Source organism: Coregonus clupeaformis, unplaced genomic scaffold (genome assembly GCF_020615455.1).
Source record: "Coregonus clupeaformis isolate EN_2021a unplaced genomic scaffold, ASM2061545v1 scaf1356, whole genome shotgun sequence".
NCBI classification, from domain to species: domain Eukaryota; kingdom Metazoa; phylum Chordata; class Actinopteri; order Salmoniformes; family Salmonidae; genus Coregonus; species Coregonus clupeaformis.
Genome location: NW_025534810.1, coordinates 35,375 through 52,381, shown reverse-complemented (window position 1 = coordinate 52,381; position 17,007 = coordinate 35,375). Strand labels below are relative to the sequence as shown.

The window sequence follows — 17,007 nt, the reverse complement described above, 5'->3', positions numbered from 1 at the left end:
AGCAGGTTAGGGACTGTTAGGTTAGGGATAGGAGTTAAGGGACTAGGACTAGGGTACTAGGGGTTGGGGTTGGGACTAGGGGTTAGGGAGTTGGACTAGGGAGTTAGGGACTGGGGGTTAGGAGTTAGGGCTAGTTTAGAGACAGGGGTTGGGACTAGGGGTTAGGGTTAGGGACTAGGGGTTAGGGGTTAGGGGCTAGGGGTTAGGGACTAGGGGTTAGGGTTAGGACTAGGGGTTAGGGTTAGGGACTAGGGATTACAACCAGGTTGACAGGAGGTTCTGGATCTGTTCAGCCACAGCAAGAACAAGGTAGGAGGGGTTAGGGGATAGGGGACTAGGGGTTAGGACTAGGGTTAGGGACTTAGGGCTAGGGGGTTGGGGACTAGGGTTGGGGTTAGGGTTAGGGACTTGGGGTTAGGGACTAGGGGTTAGGGACTAGGGGTTAGAACTACAACCAGGTTGGACAGGAGGTTCTGGATCTGTTCAGCCACAGCAAGAACAAGGTAGGGAAGGGGTTAGGGTGTAGGGACTAGGGGTTAGGGACTAGGGGTTGGGGACTAAGGGGTTAGGGACTAGGGTTAGGGACTAGGGGTTAGGGACTAGGGGTTAGAACTACGACCAGGTTGGACAGGGGAGGTTCTGGATCTGTTCAGCCACAGCAAGAACAAGGTAGGAGGGTTAGGGACTAGGGGTTGGGACTAGGGACTAGGGGTTAGGGACTAGGGTTAGGGGTTAGGGACTAGGGGTTAGGGGTTAGGGACTAGGGGTTAGGGGTTAGGGACTAGGGGTTAGGGACTAGGGGTTAGGGGTTAGGGACTAGGGGTTGAGGGTTAGGACTAGGGTCAGGGACAGGAGGTTAGGAGGACTAGGGTGGTTAGGGACTAGGGGTTGGGGTTAGGGACAGACTGGGGTTAGGGTTAAGGGGTTGCAGGGACTAGGGTTCTAGTGACTAGGGTAGGAGTTAGGGACTAGGGGTTGGGGACAGTGACTAGGGGTTAGGGGTTAGGGACTAGGGTTGGGGTTAGGGACTAGGGGTTAAGGGACTAGAGTTAGGGGTTAGGGACTAGGGGTTAGGGACTAGGGGTTAGGGACTAGGGGTTAGGGGTTAGGGACTAGGGGTTAGGGGTTAGGGACTAGGGGTTAGGGGTTAGGGACTAGGGGTTAGGGGTTAGGGACTAGGGGTTAGGGACTAGGGGTTAGGGGTTAGGGACTAGGGGTTAGAACTACAACCAGGTTGGACAGGAGGTTCTGGATCTGTTCAGCCACAGCAAGAACAAGGTAGGAGGGTTAGGGACTAGGGGTTAGGGACTAGGGGTTAGGGACTAGGGGTTAGGGACTAGGGGGCGGTTAGGGACTAGGGTTAGGACTAGGGGTTAGGGATGTTGGGAGAGTTAGGGGTTAGGTTAGGGACCAGGGGTTAGGCCAGGGTTAGGACCAGGGGTTAGGGACCAGGGGTTAGGGACTAGGGGTTAGGGGTTAGGGACTAGGGTTGGGGTTGGGGTTAGGGGACTAGGGGTTAGAACTACGACCAGGCTGGACAGGAGGTTCTAGGGGGGTTTGGAGATGACCTAGCCTAATACAGACAGAAGCGTGTATTTTCTACTAAATATATTTACAAATAAATGTATTGTCAAATATTTTTATTTTCTCTGTTACGCTGTGCACTGAACTGACATGCAGGATTGTTGAAGACACTCGATGGTCAGATTACGGGAATTAAATAGTCTATAATGAGCACCACAGCAGCCTCAACTCAGACAGAGGTGTGTAACCTACTGTAGCTGCTGGTAAAGACTCAGACAGAGGTGGAACCTACTGTAGCTGCTGGTAAAGACTCAGACAGAGGTGTGTAACCTACTGTAGCTGCTGGTAAAGACTCAGACAGAGGTGTGTAACCTACTGTAGCTGCTGGTAAAGACTCAGACAGAGGTGTGTAGCCTACTGTAGCTGCTGGTAAAGACTCAGACAGAGGTGTGTAACCTACTGTAGCTGCTGGTAAAGACTCAGACAGAGGTGTGTAACCTACTGTAGCTGCTGGTAAAGACTCAGACAGAGGTGTGTAACCTACTGTAGCTGCTGGTAAAGACTCAGACAGAGGTGTGTAACCTACTGTAGCTGCTGGTAAAGACTCAGACAGAGGTGTGTAGCCTACTGTAGCTGCTGGTAAAGACTCAGACAGAGGTGTGTAACTACTGTAGCTGCTGGTAAAGACTCAGACAGAGGTGTGTAACCTACTGTAGCTGCTGGTAAAGACTCGGACAGAGGTGTGTGGTCTACTGTAGCTGCTGGTAAAGACTCAGACAGAGGTGTGTAGTCTACTGTAGCTGCTGGTAAAGACTCAGACAGAGGTGTGTAGTCTACTGTAGCTGCTGGTAATTACTCAGACAGAGGTGTGTAACCTACTGTAGCTGCTGGTAAAGACTCAGACAGAGGTGTAGTCTACTGTAGCTGCTGGTAAAGACTCTTACAGAGGTATGTAACCTACTGTAGCTGCTGGTAAAGACTCAGACAGAGGTGTGTAGTCTACTGTAGCTGCTGGTAAAGACTCAGACAGAGGTGTGTAACCTACTGTAGCTGCTGGTAAAGACTCAGACAGAGGTGTAGCTGCTGGTAAAGACTCAGACAGAGGTGTGTAACCTACTGTAGCTGCTGGTAAAGACTCAGACAGAGGTGTGTAACCTACTGTAGCTGCTGGTAAAGACTCAGACAGAGGTGTGTAGTCTACTGTAGCTGCTGGTAAAGACTCAGACAGAGGTGTGTAGCCTACTGTAGCTGCTGGTAAAGACTCAGAAAGAGGTGTGTAACCTACTGTAGCTGCTGGTAAAGACTCAGACAGAGGTGTGTAGTCTACTGGTAAAGACTCAGACAGAGGTGTGTAGCTGCTGGTAAAGACTCAGACAGAGGTGTGTAACCTACTTTTGCTGCTGGTAAAGACTCAGACAGAGGTGTGTAGCTGCTTGTAAAGACTCAGACAGAGGTGTGTAACCTACTGTACTGCTGCTGGTAAAGACTCAGACAGAGGTGTGTAGCCTACTGTAGCTGCTGGTAAAGACTCAGACAGAGGTGTGTAACCTACTGTAGCTGCTGGTAAAGACTCAGACAGAGGTGTGTAACCTACTGTAGCTGCTGGTAAAGACTCAGACAGAGGTGTGTAGTCTACTGTAGCTGCTGGTAAAGACTCAGACAGAGGTGTGTAGCCTACTGTAGCTGCTGGTAAAGACTCAGACAGAGGTGTGTAACCTACTGTAGCTGCTGGTAAAGACTCAGACAGAGGTGTGTAGCTGCTGGTAAAGACTCAGACAGAGAGGTGTGTAACCTACTGTAGCTGCTGGTAAAGACTCAGACAGAGGTGTGTAACCTACTGTAGCTGCTGGTAAAGACTCAGACAGAGGTGTGTAGCTGCTGGTAAAGACTCAGACAGAGGTGTGTAACCTACTGTAGCTGCTGGTAAAGACTCAGACAGAGGTGTATAACCTATTGTGGCTGCTGGTAAAGACTCTTACAGAGGTATGTAACCTACTGTAGCTGCTGGTAAAGACTCAGACAGAGGTGTGTAGTCTACTGTAGCTGCTGGTAAAGACTCAGACAGAGGTGTGTAACCTACTGTAGCTGCTGGTAAAGACTCAGACAGAGGTGTGTAGCTGCTGGTAAAGACTCAGACAGAGGTGTGTAACCTACTGTAGCTGCTGGTAAAGACTCAGACAGAGGTGTATAACCTATTGTGGCTGCTGGTAAAGACTCTTACAGAGGTATGTAACCTACTGTAGCTGCTGGTAGAAGACTCAGACAGAGGTGTATACCTACTGTAGCTGCTGGTAAAGTCTCAAACAGAGGTGTGCAACCTACTGTAGCTGCTGGTAAAGACTCAGACAGAGGTGTGGAACCTACTGTAGCTGCTGGTAAAGACTCAGACAGAGGTGTGTAACCCACTGTAGCTGCTGGTAAAGACTCAGACAGAGGTGTGTAGTCTACTGTAGCTGCTGGTAAAGACTCAGACAGAGGTGTGTAACCTACTGCTCAGCTGCTATGGTAAAGACTCAGACAGAGGTGTGTAGTCTCTGTAGCTGTGGTAAAGACTCAGACAGAGGTGTGTAGCCTACTGTAGCTGCTGGTAAAGACTCAGACAGAGGTGTGTAGCCTACTGTAGCTGCTGGTAAAGACTCAGACAGAGGTGTGTAACCTACTGTAGCTGCTGGTAAAGACTCAGACAGAGGTGTGTTAACCTACTGTAGCTGCTGGTAAAGACTCAGACAGAGGTGTGTGTAGCTAATGGTAAAGACTCAGACAGAGGTGTGTAACCTACTGTAGCTGCTGGTAAAGACTCAGACAGAGGTGCTGTAGCTGCTGGTAAAGACTCAGACAGAGGTGTAACCTACTGTAGCTGCTGGTAAAGACTCAGACAGAGGTGTGTAACCTACTGAGCTGCTGGTAAAGACTCAGACAGAGGTGTGTAGCTGCTGGTAAAGACTCAGACAGAGGTGTGTAGCCTACTGTAGCTGCTGGTAAAGACTCAGACAGAGGTGTGTAACCTACTGTAGCTGCTGGTAAAGACTCAGACAGAGGTGTGTAGTCACTGTAGCTGCTGGTAAAGACTCAGATAGAGGTGTGTAACCTACTGAAGCTGCTGGTAAAGACTCAGACAGAGGTGTTTAACCTAGTAGCTGCTGGTAAAGACTCAGACAGAGGTGTGTAACCTAATGTAGCTGCTGGTAAAGACTCAGACAGAGGTGTGTAACCTACTGTAGCTGCTGGTAAAGACTCAGACAGAGGTGTGTAACCTACTGTAGCTGCTGGTAAAGACTCAGACAGAGAGTGTGTAACCTACTGTAGCTGCTGGTAAAGACTCAGACAGAGGTGTGTAGTCTACTGTAGCTGCTGGTAAAGACTCAGATAGAGGTGTGTAACCTACTGTAGCTGCTGGTAAAGACTCAGACAGAGGTGTTTAACCTACTGTAGCTGCTGGTAAAGACTCAGACAGAGATGTGTAGCCTACTGTAGCTGCTGGTAAAGACTCAGACAGAGGTGTGTAACCTACTGTAGCTGCTGGTAAAGACTCAGACAGAGGTGTGTAACCTACTGTAGCTGCTGGTAAAGACTCAGACAGAGGTGTGTAACCTGCTGTAGCTGCTGGTAAATACTCAGACAGAGGTGTGTAACCTACTGTAGCTGCTGTTAAAGACTCAGACAGAGGTGTGTAACCTACTGTAGCTGCTGGTAAAGACTCAGACAGAGGTGTAACCTACTGTAGCTGCTGGTAAAGACTCAGACAGAGGTGTGTAGCCTACTGTAGCTGCTAGTAAAGACTCAGACAGAGGTGTGTAACCTACTGTAGCTGCTGCCGTAGAAGACTCAGACAGAGGTGTGTAACCTACTGTAGCTGCTGGTAAAGACTCAGACAGAGGTGTGTAGTCTACTGTAGCTGCTGGTAAAGACTCAGACAGAGGTGTGTAACCTACTGTAGCTGCTGGTAAAGACTCAGACAGAGGTGTGTAACCTACTGTAGCTGCTGGTAAAGACTCAGACAGAGGTGTGTAGCTGCTGGTAAAGACTCAGACAGAGGTGCGTAACCTACTGTAGCTGCTGGTAAAGACTCAGACAGAGGTGTGTAACCTACTGTAGCTGCTGGTAAAGACTCAGACAGAGGTGTGTAACCTACTGTAGCTGCTGGTAAAGACTCAGACAGAGGTGTGTAACCTACTGTAGCTGCTGGTAAAGACTCAGACAGAGGTGTGTAGTCTACTGTAGCTGCTGGTAAAGACTCAGACAGAGGTGCAAAGTCTACTGTAGCTGCTTGTAAAGACTCAGCCTGAGGTGTGTAGCCTACTGTAGCTGCTGGTAAAGACTCAGACAGAGGTGTGTAACCTACTGTAGCTGCTGGTAAAGACTCAGACAGAGGTGTAACCTACTGAGCTGCTGGTAAAGACTCAGACAGAGGTGTAACCTACTGTAGCTGCTGGTAAAGAACTCAGACAGAGGTGTGTAACCTACTGTAGCTGCTGGTAAAGACTCAGACAGAGGTGTGAAACCTACTAGCTGCGGTAAAGACTCAGACAGAGGTGTGTAACATACTGTAGCTGCTGGTAAAGACTCAGACAGAGGTGTGTGTAACCTACTGTAGCTGCTGGTAAAGACTCAGACAGAGGTGTGTAACCTACTGTAGCTGCTGGTAAAGACTCAGACAGAGGTGTGTAGTCTACTGTAGCTGCTGGTAAAGACTCAGACAGAGGTGTGTAACCTGCTGTAGTTGCTGGTAAATACTCAGACAGAGGTGTGTAACCTACTGTAGCTGCTGGTAAAGACTCAGACAGAGGGTGTGAAACCTACTGTAGCTGCTGGTAAAGACTCAGACAGAGGTGTTAACCTACTGTAGCTGCTGGTAAAGACTCAGACAGAGGTGTGTAGCCTACTGTAGCTGCTGGTAAAGACTCAGACAGAGGTGTGTAGTCTACTGTAGCTGCTGGTAAAGACTCGACAGAGGTGTGTAGCTGCTGGTAAAGACTCAGACAGAGGTGTGTAACCTACTGTAGCTGCTGTAAAGACTCAGACAGAGGTGTAGTCTACTGTAGCTGCTGGTGGGGAAGACTCAGACAGAGGTGTGTAACCTACTGTAGCTGCTGGTAAAGACTCAGACAGAGGTGTGTAACCTACTGTGGCTGCTGGTAAAGACTCAGACAGAGGTGTCTACTGTAGCTGCTGGTAAAGACTCAGACAGAGGTGTGTAACCTACTGTAGCTGCTGGTAAAGGACTCAGACAGAGGTGTGAACCTACTGTAGCTGCTGGTAAAGACTCAGACAGAGGTGTGTAACCTACTGTAGCTGCTGGTAAAGACTCAGACAGAGGTGTGTAGTCTACTGTAGCTGCTGGTAAAGACTCAGACAGAGGTGTGTAGTCTACTGTAGCTGCTGGTAAAGACTCAGACAGAGGTGTGTAACCTACTGTAGCTGCTGGTAAAGACTCAGACAGAGGTGTGTAGCCTACTGTAGCTGCTGGTAAAGACTCAGACAGAGTGTGTGTAACCTACTGTAGCTGCTGGTAAAGACTCAGACGGAGGTGTGTAACCTACTGTAGCTGCTGGTAAAGACTCAGACAGAGGTGTGTAACCTACTGTAGCTGCTGGTAAAGACTCAGACAGAGGTGTGTAGCCTACTGTAGCTGCTGGTAAAGACTCAGACAGAGGTGTGTAACCTACTGTAGCTGCTGGTAAAGACTCAGACAGAGGTGTGTGGTCTACTGTAGCTGCTGGTAAAGACTCAGACAGAGGTGTGTAACCTACTGTAGCTGCTGGTAAAGACTCAGACAGAGGTGTGTAACCTACTGTAGCTGCTGGTAAAGACTCAGACAGAGGTGTGTAACCTACTGTAGCTGCTGGTAAAGACTCAGACAGAGGTGTGTAGCTGCTGGTAAAGACTCAGACAGAGGTGTGTAGCCTACTGTAGCTGCTGGTAAAGACTCAGACAGAGGTGTGTAGCCTACTGTAGCTGCTGGTAAAGACTCAGACAGAGGTGTGTAACCTACTGTAGCTGCTGTAGTAAGACTCAGACAGAGGTGTGGAACCTACTGTAGCTGCTGGTAAAGACTCAGACAGAGGTGTGTAGCCTACTGTAGCTGCTGGTAAAGACTCAGACAGAGGTGTGTAACTGCTGGTAAAGACTCAGACAGAGGTGTGTAACCTACTGTAGCTGCTGGTAAATACTCAGACAGAGGTGTGTAACCTACTGTAGCTGCTGGTAAAGACTCAGACAGAGGTGTGTAACCTACTGTAGCTGATGGTAAAGACTCAGACAGAGGTGTGTAACCTACAGTAGCTGCTGGTAAAGACTCAGACAGAGGTGTGTAACCTACTGTAGCTGCTGGTAAAGACTCAGACAGAGGTGTGTAGCCTACTGTAGCTGCTGGTAAAGACTCAGACAGAGGTGTGTAACATACTGTAGCTGCTGGTAAAGACTCAGACAGAGGTGTGTGTAACCTACTGTAGCTGCTGGTAAAGACTCAGACAGAGGTGTGGAACCTACTGTAGCTGCTGGTAAAGACTCAGACAGAGGTGTGTAGCCTACTGTAGCTGCTGGTAAAGACTCAGACAGCTTCAGCTGATGTACATTCTATAGCCATTATGCTTCATCAGTTCGGCTACAGGTGATGATGCTAACTGCTAACAGCACATCTGATATAGACCTTAGGCTAGATGCATGGTCCAATATATCATTTTTACCAATATGTTTATTGGGCTCATTTCTGGAGGTGCAAATTATATTTTATATATATATTTTTTTCATTAATTTTGGAGTAGAATTTTCTTTTTAAACTTCTTAGTCCTTCTACATAAAAATTATCCGGGAGGACCCCGGACGCCCTCAGCAAGGGGACTGGAATTGGTCAAACTCACAGTTTAATACATGTACAAAACGAACCTCTTTCCCTAAAAGCATCATGGTCATGACTTTCTTACATGAAAGGGAAGGTTAACTTGGCCCCAGATAAACCATCTGAGATCAACTTAAGTTTCAGTCATGGGAGGGATCAGCCAATGAGTTATACTTGTGAGCAAACATTCCATAACTCCAGGGGGCAGTAAACACCAACCTTGGCTTTATACCTGTTCAGACAACACCCTCCAGGGGGCAGTAAACACCAACCTTGGCTTTATACCTGTTCAGACAACACCCTCCAGGGGGCAGTAAATCACTAACCTTGGCTTTATACCTGTTCAGACAACACCCTCCAGGTGGCAGTAAATCACTAACCTTGGCTTTATACCTGTTCAGACAACACCCTCCAGGGGGCAGTATGCACCCTTTCAGTTTGTTTACCAACTAATAGAAGTAGTAGAATAAGAAAATGGACTACTTCAACATGGAGATGGCCTCAATGGACTACTTCAGAATGGAGATGGCCTCAATGGACTACTTCAGAATGGAGATGCCCTCAACGGCCTACTTCAGAATGGAGATGGCCTCAATGGCCTACTTCAGAATGGAGATGGCCTCAACGGCCTACTTCAGAATGGAGATGGCCTCAATGGCCTACTTCAGAATGGAGATGGCCTCAATGGCCTACTTCAGAATGGAGATGGCCTCAACGGCCTACTTCAGAATGGAGATGGCCTCAATGGCCTACTTCAGAATGGAGATGGCCTCAACGGCCTACTTCAGAATGGAGATGGCCCCAACGGCCCCTGCCCCCATGCTCTCACAGATGCAATAATGGGACAGGTACACTGATGCCAATGTCTATCTAAGTCTATGGTGTGTTCTCCAGATGGTGGCCAACCTCTTCCTGGTTCACGCGGAGGTCGTAGGTCAGCATAGAGGTCACGTGAGGAAGAGCAGCACGGTGACCCGGAGACACCAGCCCCCCACCGTCTCCACCAAGTTCACCCTATCACTACTGGAGCTGGTAGACAAGATGCAGAGGTGTTCTTCTGATTCTTCTTCATATATTAAAGGGAGGAGGAGGAGGAGGAGGAGGAGTGAGAAAAGATCAGAGGGAAATGAAGAGGTGGAGTTATTGCCACTGAATCTTTCTCTTTCTCCTGACAGGTGCAACTCCTCGTTTATACGCTGCATTAAGCCAAACAGTCAGAAGGTAGGCATCCACATCACAGTGTGGTGGAGTTCAACAGCGACATCATTGGTATTTGCCATATTATGTCTGTGTAATATATGTGTGTGTCTGTGTGTGTGTGTGCATGTCTGTGTGTGTGTGTGTATATGTAGGAGCCAGGTGTGTTTGAGACGGAGCTAGTCAGCAGGCAGCTGAGGTATTCTGGTATCCTGGAGACCATCAGGATCCGGAGAGAGGGATACCCTGTTAGACTGGTCTTCAACGTCTTCCTGTTCAGGTAACATACATCCTGTTAGACTGGCCTTCAACGTCTTCCTGTTCAGGTAACATACATCCTGTTAGACTGGCCTTCAACGTCTTCCTGTTCAGGTAACATACATCCTGTTAGACTGGTCTTCAACGTCTTCCTGTTCAGGTAACATACATCCTGTTAGACTGGCCTTCAACGTCTTCCTGTTCAGGTAACATACATCCTGTTAGACTGGCCTTCAACGTCTTCCTGTTCAGGTGACATACATCCTGTTAGACTGGTCTTCAACGTCTTCCTGTTCAGGTAACATACATCCTGGTTAGACTGGCCTTCAACGTCTTCCTGTTCAGGTAACACATCCTGTTAGACTAGCCTTCAACGTCCTTCCTGTTCAGGTAACATACATCCTGTTAGACTGGCCTTCAACGTCTTCCTGTTCAGGTAACATACATCCTGTTAGACTGGCCTTCAACGTCTTCCCTGTTCAGGTAACTATACATCCTGTTAGACTGGCCTTCAACGCGTCTTCCTGTTCAGGTACATGCATCCTGTTAGACTGGCCTTCAACGTCTTCCTGTTCGGGTAACATAATCCTGTTAGACTTACATTTACATTTGACATTTTTAGTCATTTAGTAGATGCTCTTATCCAGAGCGACTTACAGTTAGTGAGTGCATACCTTTTTCATACCGGCCACCGTGGGAATCCGAACCCACAATCCTGGCGCTTGGCCAAGCGCCATGCTCTATCAACTGAGCTACAGGAGGCTAAGAACCCCTCTGGCTGGACCGATTTCGACAGAGCATCCCGAAAAGCCATGTTTCCGTGAAACAAAGACTTGCCTTCAACGTCTTTCCTGTTCAGGTAACACTCACACCCATACCCCTGTCTACATCTCGGGTCAGATGGCGCCACGGAGGAAACGTTGTTTTTATGTATTATTTTTTCACATTATTAGCTCAGGGAAATGTTTTTGTCATTACATACAGCCGGGAAGAACTATTGGATTTCAGAGCGACGGTAACTCACCAAAACTACCCAGCACTACGACCAGGAATACGACTTCCCCGAAGCAGATACTTTCTTCGCTCCCCAGAGCAATTGAACTGATTCCAGAGCCGACCCAAAATCGCTGGCAGAGGAGAGGCACTCAGGCGGCCTGCTGGTTCGACTTAGGAGGTGTGCATCACCAACCACCGCTTCCAAGTATATTACTCACTAATGTTCAGTCTTTGGATAACAAAGTCGCAGCTGAGCCAGAGCAAGGATTTCTTTCAGAGAGACATCAGGGCCTCTAACATACTTTTGTTTCCACGAAACATGGCTTTTCGGGATACTCTGTCGAAATCGGTCCAGCCAGAGCTGTTCTCGTTCATCGCGCAGACAGGAATAAATATCTCTCCGGGAAGCAGAAGGGCGGAGGTGTGTGTTTCATGATTAACGACTCATGGTGTAATTGTAGTAACATACAGGAACTTCGAGTCCTTCTGTTCACCCGACCTAGAATACCTCACAATCAAATGCAGACCATATTATCTCCCAAGATAATTTTATTAGGTTATAGTCACGGCCGTGTATATCCCCCTCAAAGCCGATCCACGCGGCCCTCAAAGAACTTACTGGACTTTACTGCAAACTGGAAACCACATATCCCGAGGCTGCATTTATTGTAGCTGGGGATTTTAACAAAGCAAATTTGAGGACTAGGCTGGGAAGTTCTATCAACATATCGACTGTAGTACTCGCCCTGCTTAAAACACTGGACCACTGTTATTCAAACCTCCGGGATGCTTACAAGGCCTCCCCCGTCCACCTTTAGGGCATAATCTGACCACGACTCCATTTTGCTTCTCCTCTCCTATAGGCAGAAACTCAAACAGGAAATACAGTGCTTAAGGACTATCCAACTGGTCTGACCAATCGGAATCCACGCTTCAGGATTGTTTTGATCCCGCGGACTGGGATATGTTCTGGGTAGCTTCCGAATATAATTTAGACGAATACCTTGCATACGGTAACTGAGTTTATCAGGAAGTGTATAGGAGATGTCATACCCACTGTGACTATTAAAACCTACCCTAACCAGAAACCGTGGATAGATGGCAGCGTTTGCGAAAACTGAAAGCAACCACCGCATTCAACCATGGCAAGGGTGACTGGGAATATGGCAGAATACGAAACAGTGCAGTTATTCACTCCAGTAAGGCAATCAAACATGCAAAACATCAGTATAGAGACAAAGTGGAGTCGCAATTCAACGGCTCAGGGACACGAGACGATGCGGCAGGTCTACAGACAATCACAGACTACAAAAGGGGAAAACCAGCCACGTCTCGAGACCGGATGTCTTGCTTCCGGACAAGCTTAACACCTTCTTCGCCCGCTTTGAGGATAACACAGTGCCACCGACGCTGCCCGCTACCAGCAGGACTGTGGGCTCTCCTTCTCCGTGGCCGATGTGAGTAAAACATTTAAACGTGTTAACCTGCAAGGCTGCCGCCCAGACGGCATCCCTAACCACATCCTCAGAGCATGCGCAGATCCAGCTGGCTGGTGTGTTTAACGGACATATTCAATCTCTCCCTATCCCAGTCTGCTGTCCCCACATGCTTCAAGATGGCCACCATTGTTCCTGTACCCAATAAAGCAAAGGTAACTGAACTAAACGACTATCGCCCGTAGCACTCACCTCTGTCATCATGAAGTGCTTTGAGAGACTAGTCAAGGATCATATCACCTCTACCTTACCTGCCACCCTAGACCACACTTCAATTTGCTTACACGCCCAAATAGATTCACAGACGATGCAATCGCCATCACACTGCCCTATCCCATCTGGACAAGAGGAATACCTATGTAAGAATGCTGTTCATTGACTATAGCTCAGCATTCAACACCATAGTACCCTCCCAAGCTCATCATTAAGCTCGAGGCCTGGGTCTGAACCCCTCCCTGTGCAACTGGGTCCTGGACTTCCTGACGGGCCGCCCCAGGTGGTGAAGGTAAGAAACAACACCTCCACTTTGCTGATCTTAAACACTGGGGCCCCAAAGGGTGCGTGCTCAGCCCCTCCTGTACTCCCTGTTCACCATGACTGGTGGCCATGCACGCCTCCAACTCAACCATCAAGTTTGTAGACGACACAGCAGTAGTAGGCTTGATTACCAACAATGATGAGACCAGCCTACAGGGGAGGAGGTGAGGGCTCTGGGAGTGTGGTGCCAGGAAATAACCTCTCACTCAACGTCAACAAAACAAAGGAGATGATCGTGGACTTCAGGAAACAGCAGAGGTGCACCCCTATCCACATCGACGCGGGACCCAAGCAGTGGAGAAGGTGGAAAGCTTCAAGTTCCTTTGCGTACACTTCACTGACAAACTGAAATGGTTCACCCACACAGACAGTGTGGTGAAGAAGGCGCACAGAGCCTCTTCAACCTCAGGAGGCTGAAGAAATTTGGCTTGAGCACCTAAAATCCTCACAAATTTTTACAGATGCACAATTGAGCATCATGTCGGCTGTATCACCGCCTGATACGGCAACTGCACCGCGCCTGCAACCGCAAGGCTTTCCAGAGGGTGATGCGGTCTGCCCAACGTATCACCGGGGGCAAATTACCCGCCCTCCAGGACACCTACAACACCTGATGTCACAGGAAGGCCAAAAAGAAAAGATCATCAAGGTCATCAACCACCCGAGCCACGGCCTGTTCACCCCGCTATCATCCAGAAGGCGAGGTCTGTACAGGTGCATCAAAACTGGGACCAAGAGAATGAAAAACAGCTTCTATCTCAAGGCCATCAGACTGTTAAACAGCCATCACTAGCACATTAGAGGCTGCTGCTGCCTATTGAAATCACTGGCCACTTTAAGAAATGGAACACTAGTCACTTTAATAATGTTTACATATCTTGCACTACTCATCTCATATGTATATACTGCATTCTATTCTATAATATTCTACTGTATCTTAGTCCATGCCGCTCTGACATCGCTCGTCCTTATATGTATATATTCTTAATTCCATTCCTTACTTAGATTTGTGTGTATTGGGGTATATGTTGTTAAATTGTTAGATATTACTTGTTAGATATTACTGCACTGTCGGAGCTAGAAGCACACAAGCATTTTCGCTACACCCGCAATAACATCTGCTAAACACGTATATGTGACAAATGAATTGTGATTTGATTTGTATCAGTCCCTGGTGGGGACAGCCTCCTCTAACCTGTGTGTGTGTGTGTGTGTGTGTGTGTGTGTGTGTGTGTGTGTCAGGTTTAAGTCTCTGGTGGGGTTGAAGCAGCCTCCAGCTCCTGATGGGGAGAACTGTGTCATCATGCTCAGCAAACTGGTTCCCCTCCGACCCGGGGCCTACCAAGTAGGAGTTACTAAGGGAACCATCTATACCTAACCTATAGCCCTCCGACCCAGGGCCTACCAAGTAGGAGTTACTAAGGTAACCACTATACCTAACCCCTAACCCTCCGACCCAGGGCCTACCAAGTAGGAGTTACTAAGGTAACCATCTATACCTAACCCCTACCCCTCCGACCCAGGGCCTACCAAGTAGGAGAGTTACTAAGGTAACCATCTATACCTAACCCCCAACCCTCCGACCGGGGCCTACCAAGTAGGAGTTACTAAGGTAACCATCTATACCTAACCTATAACCCTCCGACCCAGGACGTACCAAGTAGAGTTACTAAGGTAACCATCTATACCTAACCTATAACCCCTCCGACCCAGTGCCTACCAAGTAGGGATTTACTAAGAAACCATCTATACCCTAACCTAGCCCTCCGACCCAGGGCCTACCAAGTAGGATTTGCCTAAGGTAACCATCTATACCCAACCTACAACCCTCCAACCCAGGGCGTCCAAGTAGGAGTTACTAAGGTAACCATCTATACCTAACCTATAACCCTCCGACCCAGGGCCTACCAAGTAGGATTTACTAAGGGAACCATCTATACCTAACCTTATAGCCCTCCCGGACCCAGGGCCTACCAAGTAGGAGTTACTAAGGTAACCATCTATACCTAACCTTAAACCCTCCGACCCAGGGCCTACCAAGTAGGATTTACTAAGGGAACCATCTATACCTAACCTATAGCCCTCCCGACCCAGGGCCTACCAAGTAGGAGTTAGCGTAAGGTAACCATCTATACCTAACCTATAACCCTCCGACCCAGGGCCTACCAAGTAGGATTTACTAAGGTAACCATCTATACCTAACCTATAACCCTCCTGACCCAGGGCTACCAAGCAGGAGTTACTAAGGTAACCATCTATACCTAACCCCTAACCCTCCAACCCGGGGCTTACCAAGTAGGATTTACTAAGGTAACCATCTATACCCAACCTATAACCCTCCAACCCAGGGTCTACCAAGTAGGTTACTAAGGTAATCATCTATCTAACCCTAACCCTCTCGACCCAGGGCCTACCGAGTAGAAGTTACTAAGGTAACTATCTATACCCAACCCTCCGACCCAGGGTCTACCAAGTAGGGAGTTACTAAGGTAACCATCGATACCTAATCCCTAACCCTCCGACCCAGGGTCTACCAAGTAGAAGTTACTAGGGTAACCATCTACCTAACCCCTAACCCTCCGACCCAGGGTCTACCAAGTAGGGAGTTACTAAGGTAACCATCTATACCAACCCCTAACCCTCCACCCGGCCTACTCAAGTGAGTTACTAAGGTAACCATCTATACCTAACCCTCCGACCCAGGGCCTACCAAGTAGGCGTTACTAGGGTAACCATCTATACCTAACCCTCCGACCCAGGGCCTACCAAGTAGGCGTTACTAAGGTCAGCATGTTAATTCAGTATGTGTTGTGTTGGTGAGAGACCAGAACCTCTTCACCTGCCTTCTGTTCCTGTACAACACTTACAATAACAATGGGAACTACAGTCCAACAGTGATGTCTGGTTGTTCTCTCTGTGTGTCGCTACAGCTGTTTCTGAAGGAGGATGTGTACCAGTTGTTGGAGTCTAAGAGAGAGCGTGTCCGTCAGGTGGCGGCCCTCACCCTGCAGAGATACACACGCATGTTCTTCGTCAGGAAACGATACAAGGAGTTCAGAACCAAGATCATCAGACTACAGGCCCATTGTAGAGGCTTCCTCACTAGGTACTGACCCTAACCTCTTACCCTGATCCCTGGGTAAGGGAACCTACAACCACCCTCGCTACAGTTACCAGACAGGGTATAGAACCCACAACCACCCTCGCTACAGTTACCAGACAGGGTATAGAACCCACAACCACCCTCGCTACAGTTACCAGACAGGGTATAGAACCCACAACCACCCTCGCTACAGTTACCACAGTTAACAGACAGGGTATAGAACCCTCAACCACCCTCACTTCAGTTACCAGACAGGGTATAGAACCCACAACCACCCGATGGCAACCTAATGCTTTCACCACATTACATACTGTATACACTGTAAAACTACTGAGAAGCCTGTTACCTCTCCCTCCCTCCTTCCCTCTCTGTCTCTCTCTGCCTCTCTCATTCCTTCCCTCCTCCCTGCTCCCTCGATCCCACCCTCTCCCTCCCTCCTCCCGCCCGCCTCCCTCCTCTCCCCTCTCCTCCCTCCCTCCCACCCTCCTCTCTCCTCCCTCTCTCCTCCCCTCCCTCCTCTTCCTACCCTCCTCCCGCCCTCTCTCCCCTCCCTCCCTCCCTATCCACGCCTCCCTCCCCTCCCTCCCTCCCCTTTCCCCTCCCTCCTCCTCCCTCCCTCCCACCTCCTCCTCCCTCTCCCTCCTCCCTCCCTCCTCCCTTCCTCCCTCCCTCCCTCCTCCTCCCTCATCCCTCCCTCTCTCCTCCCCCTCCCTCCTCCTCCCGCCCTCCCTCCCTCCTCCTCTCCCTCCCTCCTCCCCTCCCTTCCCCTCCTCGCCTCTCCTCCCTCCCTCCCACCCCTCATCCCCTCCCTCCCTCCTCCCCTTCTCCTCCTCCCTCCTTCCCTCCCTCCCTCCTCCTTCTCCCTTCCTCCCTCCCTCCCTTCTCCTCCCTCCCTCCTCCCCTCCCTCCCTCCTCCCCTCCCTCCCTCCTCCCCACCTCCTCCCTCCCTCTCTCCTCCCTCCCTCCTCCTCCTCCCTCCCTCCTCCCCTCCCTCCCTCCTCCCCACCCTCCTCCCCCCCCTCTCTCCTCCCTCCTCCCTCCTCATCCCCTCCCTCCCT

At 49.3% G+C, this 17,007-nt stretch overlaps 1 protein-coding gene across 1 annotated transcript in view; it reads left to right on the top strand.

Moving 5' to 3' along the window:
* LOC121564203 (unconventional myosin-XV-like) overlaps nucleotides 1-15,959 on the top strand; it is a 50,690-nt gene extending 34,731 nt beyond the window's left edge. The window contains exons 10-14 of the mRNA XM_045218097.1: nucleotides 9,257-9,411; nucleotides 9,538-9,583; nucleotides 9,715-9,839; nucleotides 14,089-14,191; nucleotides 15,777-15,959. Of these exons, the coding sequence (XP_045074032.1) occupies nucleotides 9,257-9,411; nucleotides 9,538-9,583; nucleotides 9,715-9,839; nucleotides 14,089-14,191; nucleotides 15,777-15,959 (612 nt within the window). The remainder of the gene's footprint in view (nucleotides 1-9,256; nucleotides 9,412-9,537; nucleotides 9,584-9,714; nucleotides 9,840-14,088; nucleotides 14,192-15,776) is intronic.
* Nucleotides 15,960-17,007: the final 1,048 nt, after the last annotated feature.